Genomic DNA, 21392 nt, shown 5'->3' with positions numbered 1-21392 from the left:
TCTATTTTTTAAAAGTGTATATAACATTTGACCAAATTGTTTACCTTTACCTTCACTTTGTTTTAGATTTCACATTAAAAATTATTAGAAATATTTATTAAGAATAAAAAAGAAGCTATTTTCTTTTCTTTCTTTTGCCTTTTGGGCTTGAACTCTAGGCCTGGGTTCTGTCCCTGAACTTTTTCCACCAATGACTCCACCATTGGAGCCACAGCACCACTCCTGGCTTTTTCTGAGTAGTTTATTGGAAATAAGAGTCTCATGGGCTTTCCTGCCTAGGTTGGCTTCAAACTGTGATCCTGAGATTCAGCCTCCTAAGTAGCTAGGCATGAGCTACCGGCACCTAGCTGTTTTCATATCTTTTTTTTTTGCCAGTCCTGGGTCTTGGACTCAGGGCCTGAGCACTGTCCCTGGCTTCTTTTTGCTCAAGGCTAGCACTCTGCCACTTGAGCCACAGTGTCACCTCTGGCTGTTTGCTGTATATGTGGTGCTGGGGAATTGAACCCAGGACCTCATGTATACGAGACAAGCACTCTTGCCACTAGGCCATATTCCCAGCCCATATCTTTTTTTTTTTTTTTTCAAAACAGGATCACAGATGAGGGATAAGAGTTAGTGTGTAGGAGGAAACAACAAATGTCAATTAAGATTGGGAAGAAAATATTTAGAAATGTTTTTAAGGTTGCTTTCATATTTACTTTACTGTAACTTCTTTACATATACACATACCGTAAATTAATTTTTTAAATAGACAATCAGGATTTATCTACCAATAAAACTTAACTATTTCAACATATACACATTCTTGATGTTTTTTTCTTCTTAGAAATGTAAGTGAAAGAAAATTAAAAGACTCAATTTATTAAAGATGCCAGGATATACTTAGAAATAGCATAGAATAAAGTAAAATTAGTTTGCAGATTTCTTGGCTCCTCGAGATTGTTGAGGTTGTGGTTTGAAGCCAGCCTAAGCAGGAACAGTTTGCTATACCTCTTCTCAAGGAAGAACTGGATATACTTGTTATCATAGTTATTGAGAATCCTAAGGTAGTTATATGGGGCACAGACTTGCTTTGGGCTCAAGTGAGACCCCATCTCAAAAATAATGAACACCAATTGTCTAGAGGCATGGCTCAAGATTTAATATCATGCTTTGAGCTAGTAGGAGGTGCTAAATTTAAGCCTCATTATAACAACCTCCTCACTCAACACTCCCTAAAAACCAAAACCCTAAATCAAACCAAACCAAAACAAAGTGAAAGCAAAAAAAAAATAAAAACAAACAAACACTGGGTACCATCCAGCCTGTTGGCAAGTGCTTGTAATCCCAACACTTGGGAAGCAGAGGCAGGGTGACAAGTTGAATGCCAAACTCCAGCTACACTGTCTTCTTCTTCTTCTGTCTTCTTCTTCTTCTCCTTCTTATTTTTTTTGCCAGTCCTGGGGCTTGGACTCAGGGTCTGAGCACTGTCCTGGGCTTCTTTTTTTCTTTTTTCTTTTGGCTAGCACTCTGCCACTGGAGCCACAGCGCCACTTCTGGCCATTTTCTGTATATGTGGTGCTGGGGAATTGAACCCAGGGCTTCATGTAAAAGAGGCAAGCACTCTTGCCCCTAGGCCATATCCCCAGCGCCGAGCTACACTGTCTTAAAGACAGATAGACATGAGCACCGACACAGTCAGACACACAGACACACACAGACACACAGACACACAGACACACACACACACACACACACACTAGCCAAATAGACACTGTCTTAAAGACACATAGACATGAGCACCAACACAGTCAGACACACAGACACACAGACACACACAGACACACACAGACACACACACACACACACACACACACACACACACACACACTAGCCAAATAGATTTTGTCCTGATATTTACCTAGGAAGTGTTTGTTAGGAATATTACTTACATACTTACATACTTTTCTTTTATAGTTTTTTTTTTTTTTTTTTGCCAGTCCTGGGCCTTGGACTCAGGGCCTGAGCACTGTCCCTGGCTTCTTTTTGCTCAAGGCTAGCACTCTGCCACTTGAGCCACAGCGCCACTTCTGGCCGTTTTCTGTATATGTGGTGCTGGGGAATCGAACCCAGGTCTTCATGTATACGAGGCAAGCACTCTTGCCACTAGGCTATATCCCCAGTCCCTTATAGTTTGATTTCTTAACACCAATCACCTTAATTTTGTTCCTGCTTATTGGCAAATTTCTTCATTATTTTCATAGCAGTGTTGTCCCCTATAACTTTGTGTGATGCTGGGAATGTTTTATATTTACACTTATTAATTTTAGCCATTAGGTGCATATGGAGACTAAGCACTCAAAATGTGGCCAGTGCAACCAAGTACCTGAATTTCTGTGTATATGTAACTTTAAGTATAAATTTAAAGAGCACCGTATGACTGTTGCCACTGTATTGGACAGACTAGATTTAGAGTAGTATAAAATTTAGTGTAGTGACTGATTTAAAAAAGTTATTTTTTTTTTTTTCGGTATCGATCCCGAGGCTTCAACTGAGGGCCTGGGTGCTGGGCCTGAATTTTTTTTTTTTTTTTTTTTTTTTTGTGGTTCAAGGTTAGCACTTCACAGCTCCATTTCTGGTTTTTGGTGGCTAAGTGGAGGTTAAAATTTCATGGATTTACTTGCTCAGTCTTAGTTTGAACCATTTCACAGATTTCAGTCTTCTGAATGAATAGCTAGGATTACAGGTGTGAGCCACTGGCACCTAGCTTTAAGTTATTTTTGATGTGAACTCTCAATTACTTTATTATCTTATTGATGGAAATAGCTAGTAAAATTTTTAGTAAATTTTGCCTTATTGTTGTCTTGCAAATTGGAGACCTCTCTGATTCATCATATAAAAAATGAGGACAATTGTGAATGTTTAATAAGACTGTTGGTTTATGAATAAGTTTTAAGGGAAGTAAAGCGTAAGTTATTTGCAGGCAGCCTGACATTTATTAACTATACTGTGAATCTTACTTTCTGCCATGATTTTTTTGGTCACTACTTATGGTAATAAGTTACTATTTTTCAGTACGTATAGTAGTAAATTTTTACTACATTTTGATATCATTTATAGTAATAAATCTTAGTTTATTATTATTTTTCTATCTTAAAATGTTTTTCTTTTCTTTTTAGCAACTGATCTGGTGCTGAGAAAGGTTATCAATTTCTCGGATTGTACAGTTTGTCTTGATAAACGAAATGCCAGTGGTAAAATAGAATTTTACCAGGATCCTTTATTATACAAATGTTCCTTCAGAACTCGCCTGCATTTCACATATGATAACCTAAATTCCAAGATGCCATCTATTATTAAAGTAAGTGTTCTATTTCTAGCAGTTAAGTTGCTTGTCTTTGTTTTATTAGCTCTTGTGCATATTAATTGGAAGGAAAAGAATCAGAGAAGAAATTAAACTCATGAATATATGTGTGACTTATTTTTAGCATTTTCTCTCAAGGCTGGCATTCAATCACTTGAGCCACACCTTCACTTGCCATTTATTTTTCTAAAAGAGTTTCAAGTGTATTTATATAATGTGTTCCAATATAGATATTTTTATGTTTAATAGTGGTTCTTCTCTTTTCATGTAGGCCCTGGATCATTGTCCTGTACCACTTACAAAACATTTCTATATCTTTAGTGAACTGAGTATCAGTAATTTGTATTTGAGTCCTTATAAATTGTTCAGCATTATATGATAACTGGTTATTTTTCTTAGATAACTATCAATATGATGTGCTATCAACATGATGTTGCCTATATCTGTAATTTCTCTGATAGGATGGCTGATACATGAGATTGTGAGTTTTTAGGCCAGCCTGGGGTATAGTGAAGGTCAGTTGTGAAACACACACACACACACTTTTGATTCTTGATTGTTTCAAAATGTAATAAAGTTTTATAGTATGAGAATTTTCTAGGATATGTCTTTTGATGCATGTGAAAATTTACTTTCTTCCAAGTTAGTGGTGTATTTTCTAATAAGTATAGTTTCATAGATTGTCTTCTTGGATAAACTTTCATAGTGACTTTTCATTTTATTAATGACATTTTAATGTGGAATACATTTTTATTATTGAATTATTTGATTCTGACTACCACATTTCTCTGATAGGAGGACTGTTTGAATCTAACAGTGGTATTTCCTCTTGAGTGTGGCTATATTAAAATCAGTTTTTTTACATTATATTTTATTAAAATACTTTCTTTTATGATGCTTTGCCATACTTTATATTTGTATGTAAAATCCACTTGTTTTTTTCTTGGTAGTACTCAGTTACCTGTATTTTACTTTTACCTCCCACTGTGTATATAAAGCATACTTGGTTGTTAAATCTGTTTTTTTCCCCTTTACTTTTGAGTGGATTTCTTTGGCAAAACCCAGAAGAGAATTGACACATGATAAGATTGATACTGTTTTAGGAAAATGAGCTTATTTTCCTAGGCTTGCCTGTGCTATAAGGTTGAGAATTGTGAATATAAATTTGTATATGTATGTACATATGTATATGTTAGCATACATATTTAATGTACACATGCAAATATAAACATATATATCACACATGTATGTATGTTTGTATTTACTTACATACATGTGTATATGAATGAAGCAGAGTCTTGCTGAATGACCATGATTTGCCTTGGATTTATGGTCACTTGTCTCAACTTCTCCATTACAAGCATATTTCACTATGTCTGCCTTTGAAACATGTTTTATGGTTTGGTATATTGAGATATGGTATATTGTGTTGCTCAGGCTGGCCTTGAACAAGTGATATAATCTATTTCAGTCTGGAAATATATATAGTGCAAAAATCAATTGTCTATTTTAGCATTTGGCTAAATTAGAAGTCAATCTAAAAATAAATGAACTTAAAAACTTGCTGTTGGTGCAGGCATATAAATAGCTTTGTGTTCTCAAAATTGATCAGCCATGACATTTCATTGTGCAAAATGCCTTAACATAAATAAGGTTGTTGTTCTGTGGTTTTTGGAGCTTGTAATTATTACATATAAGATGCATCATGTTTTGCTCAACAGATATCTATTTTTTAATTTTTCAAATAATACTGTGATGTAAGATTTTCCATTTTGAGTTAGGCTTACCATTGTTCTAATCCTAGCTCTAGAAACTATGTGTTAATTGTGGTTAATCTCCTTGCTTACCTTACATGTGATTTCTCAAATTGCTCTAGATACTCCATTATTTTTTAAGCTTTTCACATATGCTTAAGTGTTTTTTGAATTTAATGACATTTATGAGAAATAGATTATATGGGTACATAACATTTTTCCAGGGGAATGAAAATATGCACTTTAAAACTTTGGCCACATCTCACGTGATTGTCTTAGGAAGTATTTTTCCTCTTATAAATTTTTTATTAAGCAGTTTAAACTCTTGTAAGTCTAAAATTTGCATTTCAAAATTGTTTCAAGAAAGATTTCAGCTATAATATACACTCATGCCTATTAATGGTGCTGTTTATACACTTAGGTAGCCTTAAATATGATATTTTAAAATTGCCAACTTTTTGAGCAAAAGAAATAGCATAACTAATATTAGTTGGATTTTTAAAGATCCATTCTTCACTTGCCATTTGATTGTTGAAATACCCATTCTGGTTCTTTTTCCATTTGTTTGCTGAGGCTTAATTTTTTTTTGTTTGTTTTTTGTTCGCCACTCTTGGGGCTTGAACTCAGGATGTAGGCTCTATCCCTGAGCCTTTCTGCACTCAAGGCTGGTGCTCTACCACTTGAGCCACAGCCCCACTTCCACCTTTTTCTGTTTATGTGGTACTGAGGAATGGAACCCAGGGCTTCATGCATGCTATGCATACACTCTACCACTAAGTCACATTCCCAGCCCCTTAACCTTTTTTATTGACTTAAAAAAAAAACCCTTTTAATGTGTTTGTTAAGGATAGGTTGATACCACTGGTTTTGCTCAGACTTTCTTATCTCAGATGTTCTTGGTCCAATGAAGTATTTAAAGAGATATAACAGAGCTTAAACTACTTAAACTACCTGTGGTAACATCCACCATCCACCATCATTGAGGAGTCTCAAGCAGAATAATCATGAGTACTAGGCCAGCTTAGGCTACATGGAAAGACCCTGTCTCAGAAAAGACCAAGTGCCAAAGCTTAGCTAGGATTACATATTCCTTTACTCCTTTTACCCACATTTTCTTTAAACCTCTACATAGTTTATTCAAAGTGTGATTTTTAGGTCAGTTTAAAGAAACTTGTGGCTGTTTCCCCCACATATACATATTTCTTCCCTTGATAATACAATTTTTTTGCCTTGAGCCCTAAAAATATGATTACCATTACTTCTTTTTCATGTTTCATAGAAACTCAAATACCAGTTAGTCAAAATAAACCTTCTAAGAAAGTTGACTTTATGGCTTAATTGGTTTTATTCCATGTTTATATAACAGCAGGAAACCATTACATTGAAACTGTGTTTATACCCCATTGATGTCTCTTTCTTTAAGGAGAACTTTGGATGCAGTATATCCTGTTTGGTAGTAATTAAATTAAAATTTTTTTTCTTTTAACTGTTTCATGGTGTGAATTTTATCATATTTAAATTATTTAAAATTTGTCTGAAAAATTGTTGAATGTATATTTTACTCGATTTTATATATTCAACAACAACATTCTTATTATTTCTGTGCTCAGTTATAGTTTTTTACCTTTATAATTTTAGGATGCATTATGTTGTTTTAAGTTAACAACATTGGTAAGAATGATTCAATTTTTACTAACACGATATCATGAAGCTTTATTAATAGATTTGATATATATAATATGTATTTATATATTATGAGGTAGAAATACTATTCTTTAGTTATTGGTTGTATATCTTTTCTTCTAGAATAATTAAGGATCTAATATGAATATATCTTCTAAGTATTCTATTTGTGTCTGTATAATTTAACTTTGTCTAATTTTTATCTAAAGCTTATTGATACAAAAAACTTTATTTCTAAGATTGTAGCATAGATATTATTTTGACTTAATTATGAGAATGTTTGGGGCATCAATGCTTTCTGATACATTATAGTAAGACTTTAAAAATGTATCTACTTATCTAAAAAGAGTCCTATGTTTTTTTGTTGGTGTTTTTGTTTCTCCAAAATACAGATTCATACCTTAGTAGAGAGTTTAAAACTTTCTATCACAGATCAACAGCTGCCTATGTTTATCCGTATAATGCAGCTTGGGATTGCTCTTTACTATGGAGAAATAGGCAATTTTAAAGATGGTGAAACAGAGGACCCTACCTGTCACAGTAAAGAAATGTTAGGAAACATAACAGGTTAGTATAATAAAAACTTAATTTAGAATTGTTGCTCTTACAATGTTTTTACAAATACAGTAGATTGTGTTATATGCTTTTTGAATGTGCTAAAATGTTGTACTTTGGTTGTTAGCTACTAGTTCAGTATCACAGGTTAAAGTAGGGAAAAATGGAGGAGAGAGAAACATTTCTGTTTCCCATACAGGAAAAGAGAGTTAAAAACTCAAAATGGTACCTCTTACCTATAGCCTTTTTACTTTCTCCACTGGCAATACACTGGTCTAAGTCTTCTAGCAATACTCAAGCATTGTTTGGAGGTGAGGTGCTTGTTATGTGGGCCTTACCTAAAAGAGAGAAAATGAGTGAGGTTTAGGGATTCTTTCCCCTCCCCCCCACATGCCTTTTATCTTTCTGTCTCTTTTATGGAGAATTGAGTGCTTTTTACCATTTCAAAGGATAAGGCAGATTTAGGGCCACTCTTTGATCTCCCCAGTTTTGTAAATTAGAGTCTAAAAGGAGTTATGGTGGAAGAGGAGCTTGTTTTTTCAGTTTACTTCCTTGTTTCAGCTTCCAAGTCTGTTCCTTTTGCCATTTGTTTAAAAATATTGTAATTTCCCTGTCTCCTCATCTACCTGTATTGCTTTAATAGCATCAAAATAGTTTTACTACTTTTTTCCAAAATAGTTCTTCTAGTTTACATTCCCATCAAGGAATGATTGCTCCAATTGCTGTGTATCTTTATAGAAGCAGTAGTGTTCCTATGTGTTTTTCTTCATTCTGATGAATGTATTATGGCATTGTGTGTGTGTGTGTGTGTGTGTGTGTGTGTGTGTGTGTGTATGTGTGTGTGCTGCTCTTGGGGCTTGAACTCAGGGCTTGGGAGCTGTTCCTGAGCTTTTGTGCTCAAGGCTGGGCTGGGGATCTACCACTTGAACCACAGCACCATTTCCAGCTTTTTACTGGTTAATTGGAGATAAGCATCTTACAGACTTTCCTGCTAGACCTGACTTTGAACCATGGTCATCAGCTCTCAGCCTCCTGAGTAGCTAGAATTACAAGTATTATCCACTGGCACCTGGCTTTGATGTCTGGTTCTGGTTAACTGGCATATTTGTATTTATTTTTTTAATACCTGAAAAACAGACTTGTGCCACTTTATTTCTTCAGAGAAGTACCCGTTCTCTTGGCACCCCCCACCTTTTTTGTCAGTACTAGAACTTGGATTCAAGCTCTCAGCTTTCTTGCTCTTGGCTGGCACTCATCATTTGAATCATGCCTCTAGCCTGACTTTTTGGTGATTAACTGGACATAGAGTCTCTCAGACATTTCTGCCTGGACTGGCTTCCAGCTTCAATCCTCCATATCTTTTTTCTGAGTAGCTAGGATTACAAGCATGAGTCACCATGCCTGGCACCCTTCTATTTTAATGAGTTAGACAAGAACAAAATTAGTCTTCCAAAGTATTAGCTTTATTTTTGTTAGTCAGGGTTTTTTTTTTTTTTTAGGTTGAAAAAAATAATGAAATGTTAAAGAAGTAGCTTATTCTTTGTACTTATTAAAGCACTTAAAGTTATACACAGTTGAGAAACTTATCATCCATATAACATTAACTCTAACCTACAGGAAGAGATTTGACATAATATAATATAGAGAGCCTGGAGAATGATAATTCTAAATGATTTATTTCAACTAGTTTCAGTAAATTGATGTATGATTTGTTAATACTTTATTAGGAAGTATGATGTAGGAGAAGCATTTTAAAGGATTTTATGTTCTTAGCTCTTGATTTAAAATTCTTTATTTTGATTGATAGGTGCTGAAGATGAAACAAGAATAGATATGCAGTATGCTGCTCAGTACAAAGGCCAAGAGTTGTATTCACAACTAGATGATGAGCAGCCACAGGGATGGGTGTCATGGGCTTGGTCATTTGTGCCTGCAATTGTGAGCTATGATGATGGCGAGGAAGACTACCTGGGGAATGACTCTACATCAACCATGCATCAGCAGAAAGTGCAAACTTTGAAGGATCCCATTGTTTCTGTAGGATTTTACTGTACAAAGGCAACTGTGACTTTCAAAGTAGGTTTTCCTTTTCTTACTATTAAAATATTTCTGTTAACATTTTCATTTTGATTACTAATTGCATTTTAAGAACTCAGTGGATGTAACATAGCACTTAACAATTTTTCATAAAATTGTATGATCCCCTTCAGATTATTTGAAATTTGATTTCTTCCTATTATCTTTAGAGCATCTCCTTTTTTCTTTTCTTGTCTTCTCATCTTCTCTTTCCTTTTTTTCCTTTTTCCTCTCCTTTTTTTTTTGGTGCCAGTTCTTAGGCTGGAACTCAGGGCCTAGGCACTATCTCAGCTTTTTGCTCAAGGCTAGCACTCTACTACTTGAGGTACAGCTCCACTTCTAGCTTTTTTAGTACTTATAGGTAGTTTCATGGCTTTTCCTGCTGATCATGGCTTTGAATAGTGATTCCCAGATCTCAGCCTCCTGAGTGTTTACAATAGAAAAATTCACAGTGCAAGAATGTAGAACAGAGGTTCAAAGACTACAAGAATTGCGAGTGTAGAGTCCATTCGTAATTGGTGAGACAATGTAAAAAGTTATACAGTGTAAGTGTTGTACAACATTGTATGCTTAATGTCTATGGATTCTACTCTGATAAGTAGTTAAAATTTCAAATTCTATATATTTTGCCTTGCAAAATAAGGGACTTATAAAAATGCAAATGGCAGTATAGAAATTAACAGAAGATTCTTTTTTTTTTTTTTTTGGCCAGTCCTGGGCCTTGGACTCAGGGCCTGAGCACTGTCCCTGGCTTCTTCCCGCTCAAGGCTAGCACTCTGCCACTTGAGCCACAGCGCGGCTTCTGGCCGTTTTCTGTATATGTGGTGCTGGGGAATCGAACCTAGGGCCTCGTGTATCCGAGGCAGGCACTCTTGCCACTAGGCTATATCCCCAGCCCCAACAGAAGATTCTTTAAAAATATTTTTGTCATAAATGGAGTTACAGAAATGGGGAGAGGTATATACCAGAGGGAAAGAATTGTTGGAGTAATGGTTTTGATTATTTGATAGGGGTTAGCACCACTTGTGGGAGTGAAGAGTCTTTTTTAAATTAAAAAAAATTATTGTCAAGGTGAAGTACAGAGGGGTTATAGTTGCATATGTTAGGTAGTGAGTACATTTCTTGTCCAACTTGATACCCCCCATTTTTCTCCCACCTTATCTACTCCCTTACTCCCTATCTTTTACAGTTTACAGCATAATAGACAAGGTAATAGTCTTGTAAGTATTGCTATTACATTTCTTTGTCTTTTACCCTTTGTCTCACCATTTTAATGTTCCCCTTCTCTTCCCTTCCCTAATTTAGACAGACATATATAAAGTGGAGAGCCTTATCTCTGATGTGACAATGATTATTCATGAATGTAAGTGGTTAGGTGGATGGGATGGTAAAGAGGCTTTTAGAAATTATCTTTTAATTGTTTTCATCTTTGATTAGTTTTCTTAACTCACCATAAAGTTGAGGGAGAAAGATGAAGACTTGAGGAAAGAAGAGAAGGAATAAAATTAGCCATCTCAGGGAAAATGAGAAATAAATGACCTTTGAATATAGTAAATATGTTTATTAGAGATACTGTGGTCTACTAGATAAAAGTGATCTTGAGTTTATAGACATGCCAGTCATTGTAGTTTTGTTTTTCTCTGGCCATGTATTCATTCTATCACTTGAATAAAGATGCAGGTGAAAAGAAACAAGTGGATTTGATAATTGGAGAGAGCAGATGAATAAACAGAGATCAGACTTTAGGAATGACAATTTCTGTGGATAATGAAACCACAAAGAATTATGGCAGTGGTAATGTGGTTATCTGAAGACTGAAATATAAAATGAATAGAATGACTTGGGAATTGGTTATGACTGCATCAAGGAAAGATTGGTGGGCCATATCACCTATTTCATATTTTTCAGTGTTGAAAGTTTTGAAAAATGCTCCTATAAACAATGGAATAGTATTTTGTACTACATAATATTCATCAGATAAAGACTGAATGAACACTTTCTGTAAAATTTTTGTTAGGGTTTTTACTTACCAACTGCTTTTTTATACTATTCACTCTTGCTCTTAATCTGCTTGACCTTTAAATACTGGCATATAAGAGGATTGGTCTTTGTTCCTATCATCTTTTCTTATCTGCATGTCTCCAAACTGATATAATCTGATTATCATGTAAACATGCTCATGGAGTATCAAATTGGTGTTTCCACTCTTTACCATAAGCTTTAGAACTTCGTTGTGTGTATTATGTCATTATTTGAATGCCTAATAGTAACTGAACATACACAAAGCAGAATGCTGGATTTTTCTCTGTAGTCTTCCTTTCCTCCCAATTTTCTACATATTATTAAATTTTGCAACGTTATCCACTTAATTACTGAGACTTTGACATTTTTTTTATCTTTCTTCTCACCACATCCAGTCAGTATTCTGGCAGCTGACTTCTTAAGTCACTTCTTATGAGCTTTAATGTTACCCATAGACTTTTTGGTCTCTGGAGTCTAGGCTATTATTTTTCAAACAAAAGTTTGTGATTAAAGTCAAGGATTACTAGTTAGGTTCTACCTTTTCTGATGAATTTTACTTGCTGACTTTTACATTTGAAATTATTTGAGTAAATTTCTATTAATTTATTGATGATTAGAATTATTAATCTGAGTCACCTGAGGTAGGTATATGCATATAAAATATTTATAGACTTTTTGGCATTTTTTGTTATTGGTCAATACATCTTCATAAAGTTTTAAAGCATTCATGTTTTTCAAAGATTTCTCTAAGGGAAATATTTTTATGTTTAGGAGGAAAATTCATTGTTCGGCTTGGATTTGAAGAATGTTTGGAATTAATTTGTGGTTCATATTTTGGTTAGAAAATAAGGTCATGTTTCTACATTAGCATTTTGAACAGTTGATATGAGTCCAACAAGAATCATGCCAAATTAAATGTAGCATTTTTCCAATAATGTTTAAAATTGTTCTTGTAATGTTTCAGTCCTTTTAATCAATTAATTGCTTTTTTTCTGCAGTAATTGTAGGCAGCTGAGGGGTGATCAAGTTTAAAAAATTGAACCTTGTTTTAATGTTTTATCTTTAAGAATTTCACTTTAAAATAGCAACTTCGAGTATTCCAGTACTAGAAACATACAAGAAATAAGGGATTACGTTATATGAGAAGCATAGTATATAGAAAATGAGAATTATTAGTTGGTTCTCAATATAAATATAAAACAGATTTAAAATTTCAATTTTGATTTAGTAACTTTTCTTTAGCTAAAGTGTGTGTGTGTGTGTGTTTGTGTGTGTATATGTGTGTATGTGCAAGTACTGGGCTTGAACTCAGGGCCTCAGCTCTTGCTTAGCTCTTTTTTTTTTCATGTGTCACTAGATTATTTCACAAAATTACTTAAGATTCCTTTAAATCATAAACATGAGAGCACAGTTCAAATGGTAGAGCTGTTAAATATTTAGTGAAATGAGTATTAGTATTGCCAAAATCAATTAAAAATTATGTCCATACATACATTTGGAAGTCAGTCATTCTTTTATATGTTGGGAAACTAGTGTAAGAACTCTCTAGAAGTACTGTGTAGCTGTATGTAAAATTACTTAGAAGCTAACCTTGTTACTCAGCTTTCTTGCTCATAGCTGGCTCTCTACAACTTGAGCCACATATCTTGTCTGACAATTTTGCTGGTTAATTGGACATGAAATCTCAAGGACTTTTCTGCCCAGACTAGCTTTGGATTACTTACTTAGTTTCTTCTGCTGTTATGCTATGCATTTGTCAACTACAAAGTCAAGGCTGATGCATTATTGTTAAATTCTTGACTGATTTTCATAATGTTCTTTTTTTGTGTGTGTGCCAGTCCTGGGGCTTGAACTCAGGGCCTGAGTACTGTCCCTGGCTTCTTTTTGCTCAAGGCTAGCACTCTACCACTTGAGCCACAGCGCCACTTCTGGCCTTTTTCTTATATGTGGTGCTGAGGAATCGAACCCAGGGATTCATGTAAACAAGGCCAAGCACTCAGCCACTAGGCCATATTTCCAGCCCCAATGTTCTTTTTTAAAAAATACCAAAGTGGGATTCTACATTGTATTTGGAGAAGCACACTTAGAAATAATTTAAATTATCTGAAGTTTGATACATCTACATACATAAGCATTATAAACTTTCTGGCAGCAAAAGTATTTTCTTTTCTTTTATGATCATCTTGAATAGGTATTTCTTACATAGCCTGCACTCAGTAAGTACTTCATGACTGAATGAGATACAGTATGAGATCTCTTCTGACAGGAAACATCTATGGTCCTACCTCCCTTAGAGGACTTAGACTATTTGATTGAATCTATTTGTATTTAGTCACAGCTTCCTTTTAAAAAGAGAATTATTACTGGAAATGATTGAATTTAGACATGTTGAATACATTATGAGAGTAGAATGAAGTTTATAAGTTATGTAAAGCTTTGACTATTTTATGATTGGGACTCTTACTGCATATAGCTTTCTCTTTTTAAAGCAATAATAACGTAAAGTGGTGTTTAAATAACTTTAGGCTAGCATATTCAACCTCTATTCCATGGAAAATCGGTTACAGCTGTTTTTGTTGCACCTGTTTTCCTGCTTAATAATTATATTTCCTGAATCTTAAAATTGGCCCTGTTTTCATCAATTCATCATAAAATGACAGTTTATTGCCATATAAGGGTAGTGTTGATTTACTTCATATTCTTATATTTCTTAGCTCACTGAAATGCAAGCTGAGAGTAGCTATTACAGTCCCCAGAAAGTAAAATCTAAAGAAGTATTGTGTTGGGAACAAGAAGGAACTACAATTGAGGTAAGCTTTCAACATCTTAAGTTTTCAGGTGTTCTTAAAGTTAATATGCATAGTTTATACAGAATTTTGTCATAATAGTCTTTAAAATATTTTATCTTAATAGTCTAAAATATTTTTACAAAATAGTCATAAAAATATTTTATCTTAATAGTCTAAAATATTTTTACAAAATAGTCTAAATCATTTCTATTTTAGTTACTGAATTGGTTAACATAACTGTTTCTTTAACAAACACTTTATTGTAATGTGCAACAAGAATTGATTTCATTTAACTTGTATATGTGTGAATACTAGGTGTTGTATTTATATTTATGAAGTGCCAATAATTACAGATGCAAAAGCTGAAGATCCACAAGCAAGAACAGTTTCTTTAATAGAGTTTGTGATCAAAGGACAGTATGTTTGGAAGGGCTATAATTTAAAAAATGCTTGACTAATTTGGATATTCTTCAAGGAAAGCCTGTAACATTTTTGTTAAATTCATATTCTTAGGTCTAACCATCCCTTTCTTGTTATAGGCCCTTATGATGGGAGAGTCTTTCTTTGACTGCCAGATTGGGTTTGTAGGTTGCAGAGCCATGTGTCTTAAAGGAATTATGGGGGTTAAAGATTTTGAAGAAAATATGAACAGAAGTGAATCTGTAAGTCAGAAATCTTTCTTTCCTGTTGAATGGTAACTCCTTTGTACAATTACTTAAAGATTAAAAAAAACACAACACCTTCCTTTTCTTCTCCTTTTTGGGTAGAAACAATGCAGAAACAATGAAGTTGATTAACCATATAAAATTTGCTAGACTCTATGTCTTTGTTTTGAGATAGGAGATTCATTGTGTTTTCTTTGTATTTCTTCTGTAAGAAACTGTAGAACTCCAGGGAATTTAAACAATTGATAGTGCTTAGCACCTAGGCAGTAGTTCCAAATACTTTCCAGTTCATAAATTGTTCTTTTTGTTTATGGAAGCTACTTGGAGTTTATTTTTGGTTTGATGAAATGCTCTTCACCAGAAATATACACTTCAAATGGAGAGAGCATTCCTTATCTATTGATAAGATCTCATGTTTTAAAACTTGTATTGACTAGTGAATGGGTATAAACAAAACTAAGGTTTATTTTCTAATGAATTTTCCTCCTGTTCAAAATTTTATATTGGTCTTCAGGAAGCCTGTTTCTTCATTTGTGGTGAAAATCTGAATACAAAAGGTTTGACATACCTTACAAATTCATTGTTTGATTATCGAAGCCCAGAAAATAATGGTACTCGTGCAGAATTTATCTTGGATGCAACTCATCATAAGGTCAGAGGATATGTATTTGAGCCAAATTTTAGGCAGCATTTGAGTTGACATATTGTGGAAATATTGGTCTTTTCCTTCTTTGTCCTGGAATAATGTCTTCTGAAGTGCTAGTTGTTTATAGAAAAATTAAGAATGTTTCTTCTGCATCTAGAAATGATTACGAAATGCACAGAAGATGTTTAGTATATGTCTTATATAAGCATAGTTTGTTTACTCATGCTCTGCTGTTCAGTAGTCAAAGAGAGAGCATGTAGAATTATCTTTATTAGTTTATGTAAACCCCAGAGTGTTTCCTTATCAATCGATAAGGAAAGAATTTCACTTGCCATTGTGTATGCTTTGTAGTATAATCTGTAAATTTTACTTCAGATTATACTGTTTATGGAATTTTAATAAATTTATAGACTAAATTAAAAATTCTAAAATGTTACTTGAAGATTTAATAGACTATATAATTTACATGTTAAGCATTGAGCTTTACTTTCATAGATAAAAGTAAAGAATTTAGTATTACTCTATATAAATAACATCCATTCAGACTATTTTAGTGAATCTTCAATGTTTGAACTGTTTCATATAAGTGTGTTGAAATATTTAAGGACTAAACCTAGTCAGAGTATACATGATTAGATGTTTGTGGTGGTGTTAAAGGTCAAGAGTATACTATCTACCCTATTAAAGTTATTCATTAACCAGACATTGATAAAGTAGTCAAAATATAAAATTAATGGGTGTCCTCTTGTATACTCCATAGTAGAAATAACATTACCTTTCTTGAGAGAGAATTTAGGATAACCTCTTAATTTTGTTTTTACTTGATATATAATGTATATAAGGATATGTGCCTCCCTGACAGGTTTTAACAATTTGTATAAAACATTGTGTTTGCATTGCTTTGTTGGCAGGAGATATACACTGAGATTGCTGGAATGCAAAGATTTGGAGCTTTTTATATGGATTACTTGTATACAACGGAAAACACTAGTGTCAAAGGTATTATTAGTTTCTTTTGGGTTTATGTTTGTTTTTCCTTGAAAAACTGTAACAAAGGCATCTTTAGAGTCAGTTGGCTCCTGAGTGGGTTGTGCTCTGTTAGATTCACCTTTTGGTTTTTGGAATGGTTTAATTTTAATGTTGTATTAGAATTTTCCTGGCTTTTTAGCATTTAAATGCTCTCCTTGTATAGTTAATTGAAAAGACATTTGTATAACCAAGTAGAATGAATATTTATGTGTATTTAAGATCAATTTTAATTTTACATTCTCAAAAAGACATTTTTTCTGCATTAAGCACTTTTTTTTTTTTTTTTTTTTAGTTGTTTGTGGGTGAACTCAGGGGCCTGGGCTTGTCCCTGAGCTCTTTTGCTCAAGGCTAGCAGTCTACCACTTTGAGTCACAGTGCTACTTCCAACATTTTGAAGTCTATATAGACCTTTCTATCAAAAGAGAATTTGTTGTTTCAAGCAGAAAAATAGTACTAAATTTCAATTTCAGAGATTAGTGACATAGATTTTATTTTATTTTTTTACTTTAAAAAATATTTAAGTAGTTGTTCAAAGGAGTTGTAATTTACCATGTCCATAAAATTTATTTTGTGAGGAAGCAAATACTGTTTTGTTAGGAAGCAAATATTTTACTATTTAATGTGCATATTGAGATATGGTGAGGTTATTCATTCAACTTATTTATACTGAAAAGGTAGTGATAATAAGTTCTGTTTTTTTCTTGTTATTTTTCATGTTGAACTAAAGATTTCTGGTTAGCATGATTGTACATACTTGAAATCCCAGCACTTGGGATTTGGAGGCAGGAGGATTTCAAGTTCCAGGCTAGTGAGATACTGTTTCCTAAAAGAATTGGCCAGAGATATAGCTCACTGGTGAAGTAGTACTTTAGGATATTCAAGGCCATAGGTTCTATTCCTAGTAAAACACACACACACACACACACACACACACACACACACACACACTTCTATGTGACAGGTAATTACCATTTGACTTTTATGCTAAGACCAACTGAGTTTGTTTGATACACTAGGTACTATGAATGCAAAAAAGAAACCAATAGACAGTGCTAAACTAGAGATGTAAATATGTAAGCCTATTAAGAACAGTAGTATAAATAGGGAGTAGCAAAGGTCCAAGTAAGAAATGTAACTTTTGTTTGAAGTGCCAACGATTTCACAGAGGATTTACTTAGAATTTGTTTTGTTTTGGATTTTTAAGGCAGAGAGGAGGCAAAAGTAATACTTTTCTGTTATTTTCTTTTGGTATTTTCTAAATGCTGGTTTCATTGGCCAGTCCTTGGATTCATTTTTTTCCCTAAACTCTCTTCTGATGTGATCTCATTCTTTTCCTTGGATTTATTTATTTTTAAGTCTTAATTTAATTTTTAAAATTTATCTTTTTGGTCAGTCCTGGGGCTTGAACTCAGGGCCAGGCACTGTCTCTGAGCCCCTTTTGTGCTCAAGGCAAGTGCTCTACCACTTGAGCCACAGCTCCACTTCTAGTTTTTTCTGAGTAGTTTATTGGAGATAAGAGTGTCATGGACTTTTCTGCCTGGGCTGGCTTCAAGTGGCGATCCTCAGATCTCAGCTTCCTGAGTAGCTAGGATTACAGTCACGAACTACTGGTGCCTGATTAAAATTATCTTTAAGTAGTTGTACAAACTACTTAATTCAACATTGTGTTTCTTTCATGAATTTAAGTGCCTTTCATATGCTTTTGAATCCCATATTTGTATTTCTAGTTTAGACTTCTTAGAGGTTCAGAAGTAAATATCTAGTGTATACTTAACATATTTACATCTGTTGATCACAGATGTCTAACTTAATATTGCCAGAATTATTATTCTCTACATTACTGTCTATTCCATTCCTAGGATTAATGCATTATTACATTTTGTCAAGTTTTCAAAAATATATACACAGTAAAGTTCTATACTTCCATCAGAATGACGTTGCCCCATTTGTAAGGAAATGGAAAAAGTTGGAAAAAATTATATTAAGTGAAGTAAGCCAGATCCAAAGAAACATAGGCTGCATGGTTTCCTTCATTTGTAATAATTAGAATGTGCCTATAAACTTACAAGTAAACCCAATGAATAGTAAGAGACAAATAATTACACTTGGACGTGATTATTTAAATAGTACTCTAAACATTCAAACAATGAGGAGAGGGTCACAAGGGCTCAATAGCTATGTGCATATGATCACATAAAATGATGCTTATCGAAATGAACTCCAACAAATGTAAGCAAGAGGATTTTTATTTTATTGCTTGTGGTTCTTTTTCTCCCCCCCCCCCATTTCCTTTGGTTTATTCTCTTTTGTCACTGTTTTTGGTTTCTGTACCCTTTTTCTTGTATTTGAGTATCTGCTTTGGGGAAGGGTATGAGATGCTCAGAAAGGAGAGGACAAAAGGTGAACCAATTTATCAGTGACACTTACTAGATACTATGTTGGAAATGAAGTATACAACTTTGGGGGGATTAGGAGGGGTAAAAACTGGGAGAAAATAAGGGGGTGACTCTGTCCAAAAAGAAATGTACTCAATACCTGATTTATATAACTGTAACCCCTCTTTATATTACCTTTACAATAAAATAAAATAAAAAATCTATCTCAAACCAGCCCAGTTCTCATCAGCTTGACTGTTAACCCCCATACAGTGTACCATCATCTCTACATTTTAGTAGCTTTCTTGTTTCCACTGTTTAATAATCTACACTGTATTGAATTGCTAAGATGCTCAGAAACTTCCAATACTTTATTCAGAGTTAAAATTCAAGTACTTTACCAAATTCTGGTCTTTTAATTACTTGGTAGGTAGTGAGTGCTAACTATGAAGGAAGGTAGAGTCAAGCCAAGCACTGGTGGGCTATGCTTATAATCCTAGCTTCTCAAGAGATTAGTATCTGAAAATCTTGGTTTAAAGTCAACCCTGGAAGAAAAGGTTCTTGTAAGGTCCACCCCGGGGAGGGCTCCATGCAGATGCCCCCCACCTGTTTAAGTCTGCACCCAGTATCTGCATTACCTAGGTAACTGGCACACCTGGAAGCAGTTACCTCCTCCTCCTCTGAGGTCACATCCAATCCACCTGGCCATTTCTCCCTCCTTTCCCTCAACACTGCTCTCTTTCCTTTTCTGTTTTATTCTCTCTTGTTTTTTCTTTTTCCCTTCTTCCTTCCCCTTTGTCTCCCCACACCTCCATCTTGTGTGTGTTGGCTGGCAGTTTGCTTTCCCTCCCTAATAAACTCCTTTCTGCCTAAACTATGTGGCGGGTTTTCTTTCTGGTTCTGTTTCCATTTGATCAGCAAAATGCCAGATTGGTGGCATGATTCAGGGGGTAGAGCATCAGCTGTGAGAAGAAAGTCAAGCAAGAGTGAAGGACCCTGAGTACAAGCCCTCTATTCCCTCAAAAACACAGGAGCAACATGGTTCACATGGTAGAATACATGCCTAGAAAGCACAAGGTCTTGAGTTCAATCTTGAATACTGCCAAACCAAACCAAAACCACCACTACCACCACTACCACCACCACCAACAACAATAAAAACTGAAAGAACAAAACTCCCAAACCCCCAAAGGCTAGAATCAGGAAGAACTATTTTTGGAGTAAAATGTGAATTTTGACATTGTGGACATTGAGAACGAAATGATTGAGAAAGAAATGATCCCTAGCCAATTAGATACATGAGTGTTTAACTCTTATCTATGGTCTAAGCTCTTTGTAAATTGTTATAATGTTGTAGTTGCCAATTGTAAATCGGTAGGCTTCTTTTTTCAGTATAATTTATCATAGATTTGGTAAGTGGATTATGAATTAGTTATCTATCTTTCTCCTTCCATGCCCTCCACCCCCTTTCTTCTGAGCATTATGCTATGTCCTCTAGGCCACAATTCTCTTTCCACAGTCTCATGAGTGCTGGGAGTGGCATGTGCCAGTGTGGGCTAAGTATAGTAAGCTTGTCTTACTCGCGTATTTATTACAAGTAATTTTGACCAAATGTGGGGGAAAAAAGTCCCACATACTTACTGTACAAAATGTTGATATAAGGAAGCTCTTAGCCAGTCCCTTGTTATACTCAGTTGTTTTTAAACTCTATGCATCCTGAGCTTTCATAGTTTTTCCTCAATAGTGGTCTGTCTGGAACTGTATACCTGTGGATACCAAAGGACTACTGTGGTCATCTGTAAAGGAAAGCTAACCCTGAATTTTTTTTGTGTGTGTATATATTTCTCCTGCACTTTTACAGTGAACTTCAGTGGGTTATGTGAAGGAGTTACAATTTAACATGTCCACTTAAATGTTCAGTGTTGCTTAATCAGTCAGTCCTATAGTTAGTCTCCTATAGTTTTAAAAGATAGAAGATGATTAATGTTTGCTAGATCGCTTATATATTTGTTATTGAGAAAACTAATAGTTTAATTTTTGTTTTTCAGTTTTTTTGCTAGTTAAATTTTGTTGTTTTTTTGAGCAATCTACTGTAGCATAGATACATTTTTAAATAAAATGTTGGAATATAGCATATAAACAGAAAAGTTGTATACATTTATTTACAGAATTTAAAATAATTATAGAGTCTTTACAAACAGCATGGACTACGCCATTGCTTCAAGTGAATTTCTAATGTGTTTTTGTGCTATCACATACGTCCTTTTTTACTAGAAGAAACTGACATTTGTAACCATCACTTTCTTGCTTTTGGTTTACCACTTATGTGTCTGCTTTCTTAATTGTGCAATGAGATTTATTTTTTTGAGAAAATAGGATTCTGTGTTAATTTAATCTGTGACTATCACATGGACTTTATATACTAAGTTTATATACTAAGTTTATATAATGGTTT

The 21392-nt window shown here is 34.2% G+C and overlaps 1 protein-coding gene across 8 annotated transcripts in view; it reads left to right on the top strand.

Moving 5' to 3' along the window:
* Nucleotides 1-21392, top strand: part of Vps13b (vacuolar protein sorting 13 homolog B) — a 535466-nt gene that overhangs the window by 44231 nt on the left and 469843 nt on the right. For all 8 annotated transcript variants that reach the window (XM_048359303.1, XM_048359299.1, XM_048359305.1 and 5 more), the window contains exons 6-12: nt 3159-3340; nt 7173-7347; nt 9143-9411; nt 14148-14243; nt 14762-14884; nt 15402-15539; nt 16445-16532. In XM_048359303.1, the coding sequence (XP_048215260.1) occupies nt 3159-3340; nt 7173-7347; nt 9143-9411; nt 14148-14243; nt 14762-14884; nt 15402-15539; nt 16445-16532 (1071 nt within the window). The remainder of the gene's footprint in view (nt 1-3158; nt 3341-7172; nt 7348-9142; nt 9412-14147; nt 14244-14761; nt 14885-15401; nt 15540-16444; nt 16533-21392) is intronic.

Source organism: Perognathus longimembris, chromosome 12 (genome assembly GCF_023159225.1).
Source record: "Perognathus longimembris pacificus isolate PPM17 chromosome 12, ASM2315922v1, whole genome shotgun sequence".
Classification (NCBI taxonomy): domain Eukaryota; kingdom Metazoa; phylum Chordata; class Mammalia; order Rodentia; family Heteromyidae; genus Perognathus; species Perognathus longimembris.
This window is presented reverse-complemented; position numbering and strand designations above follow the sequence as displayed.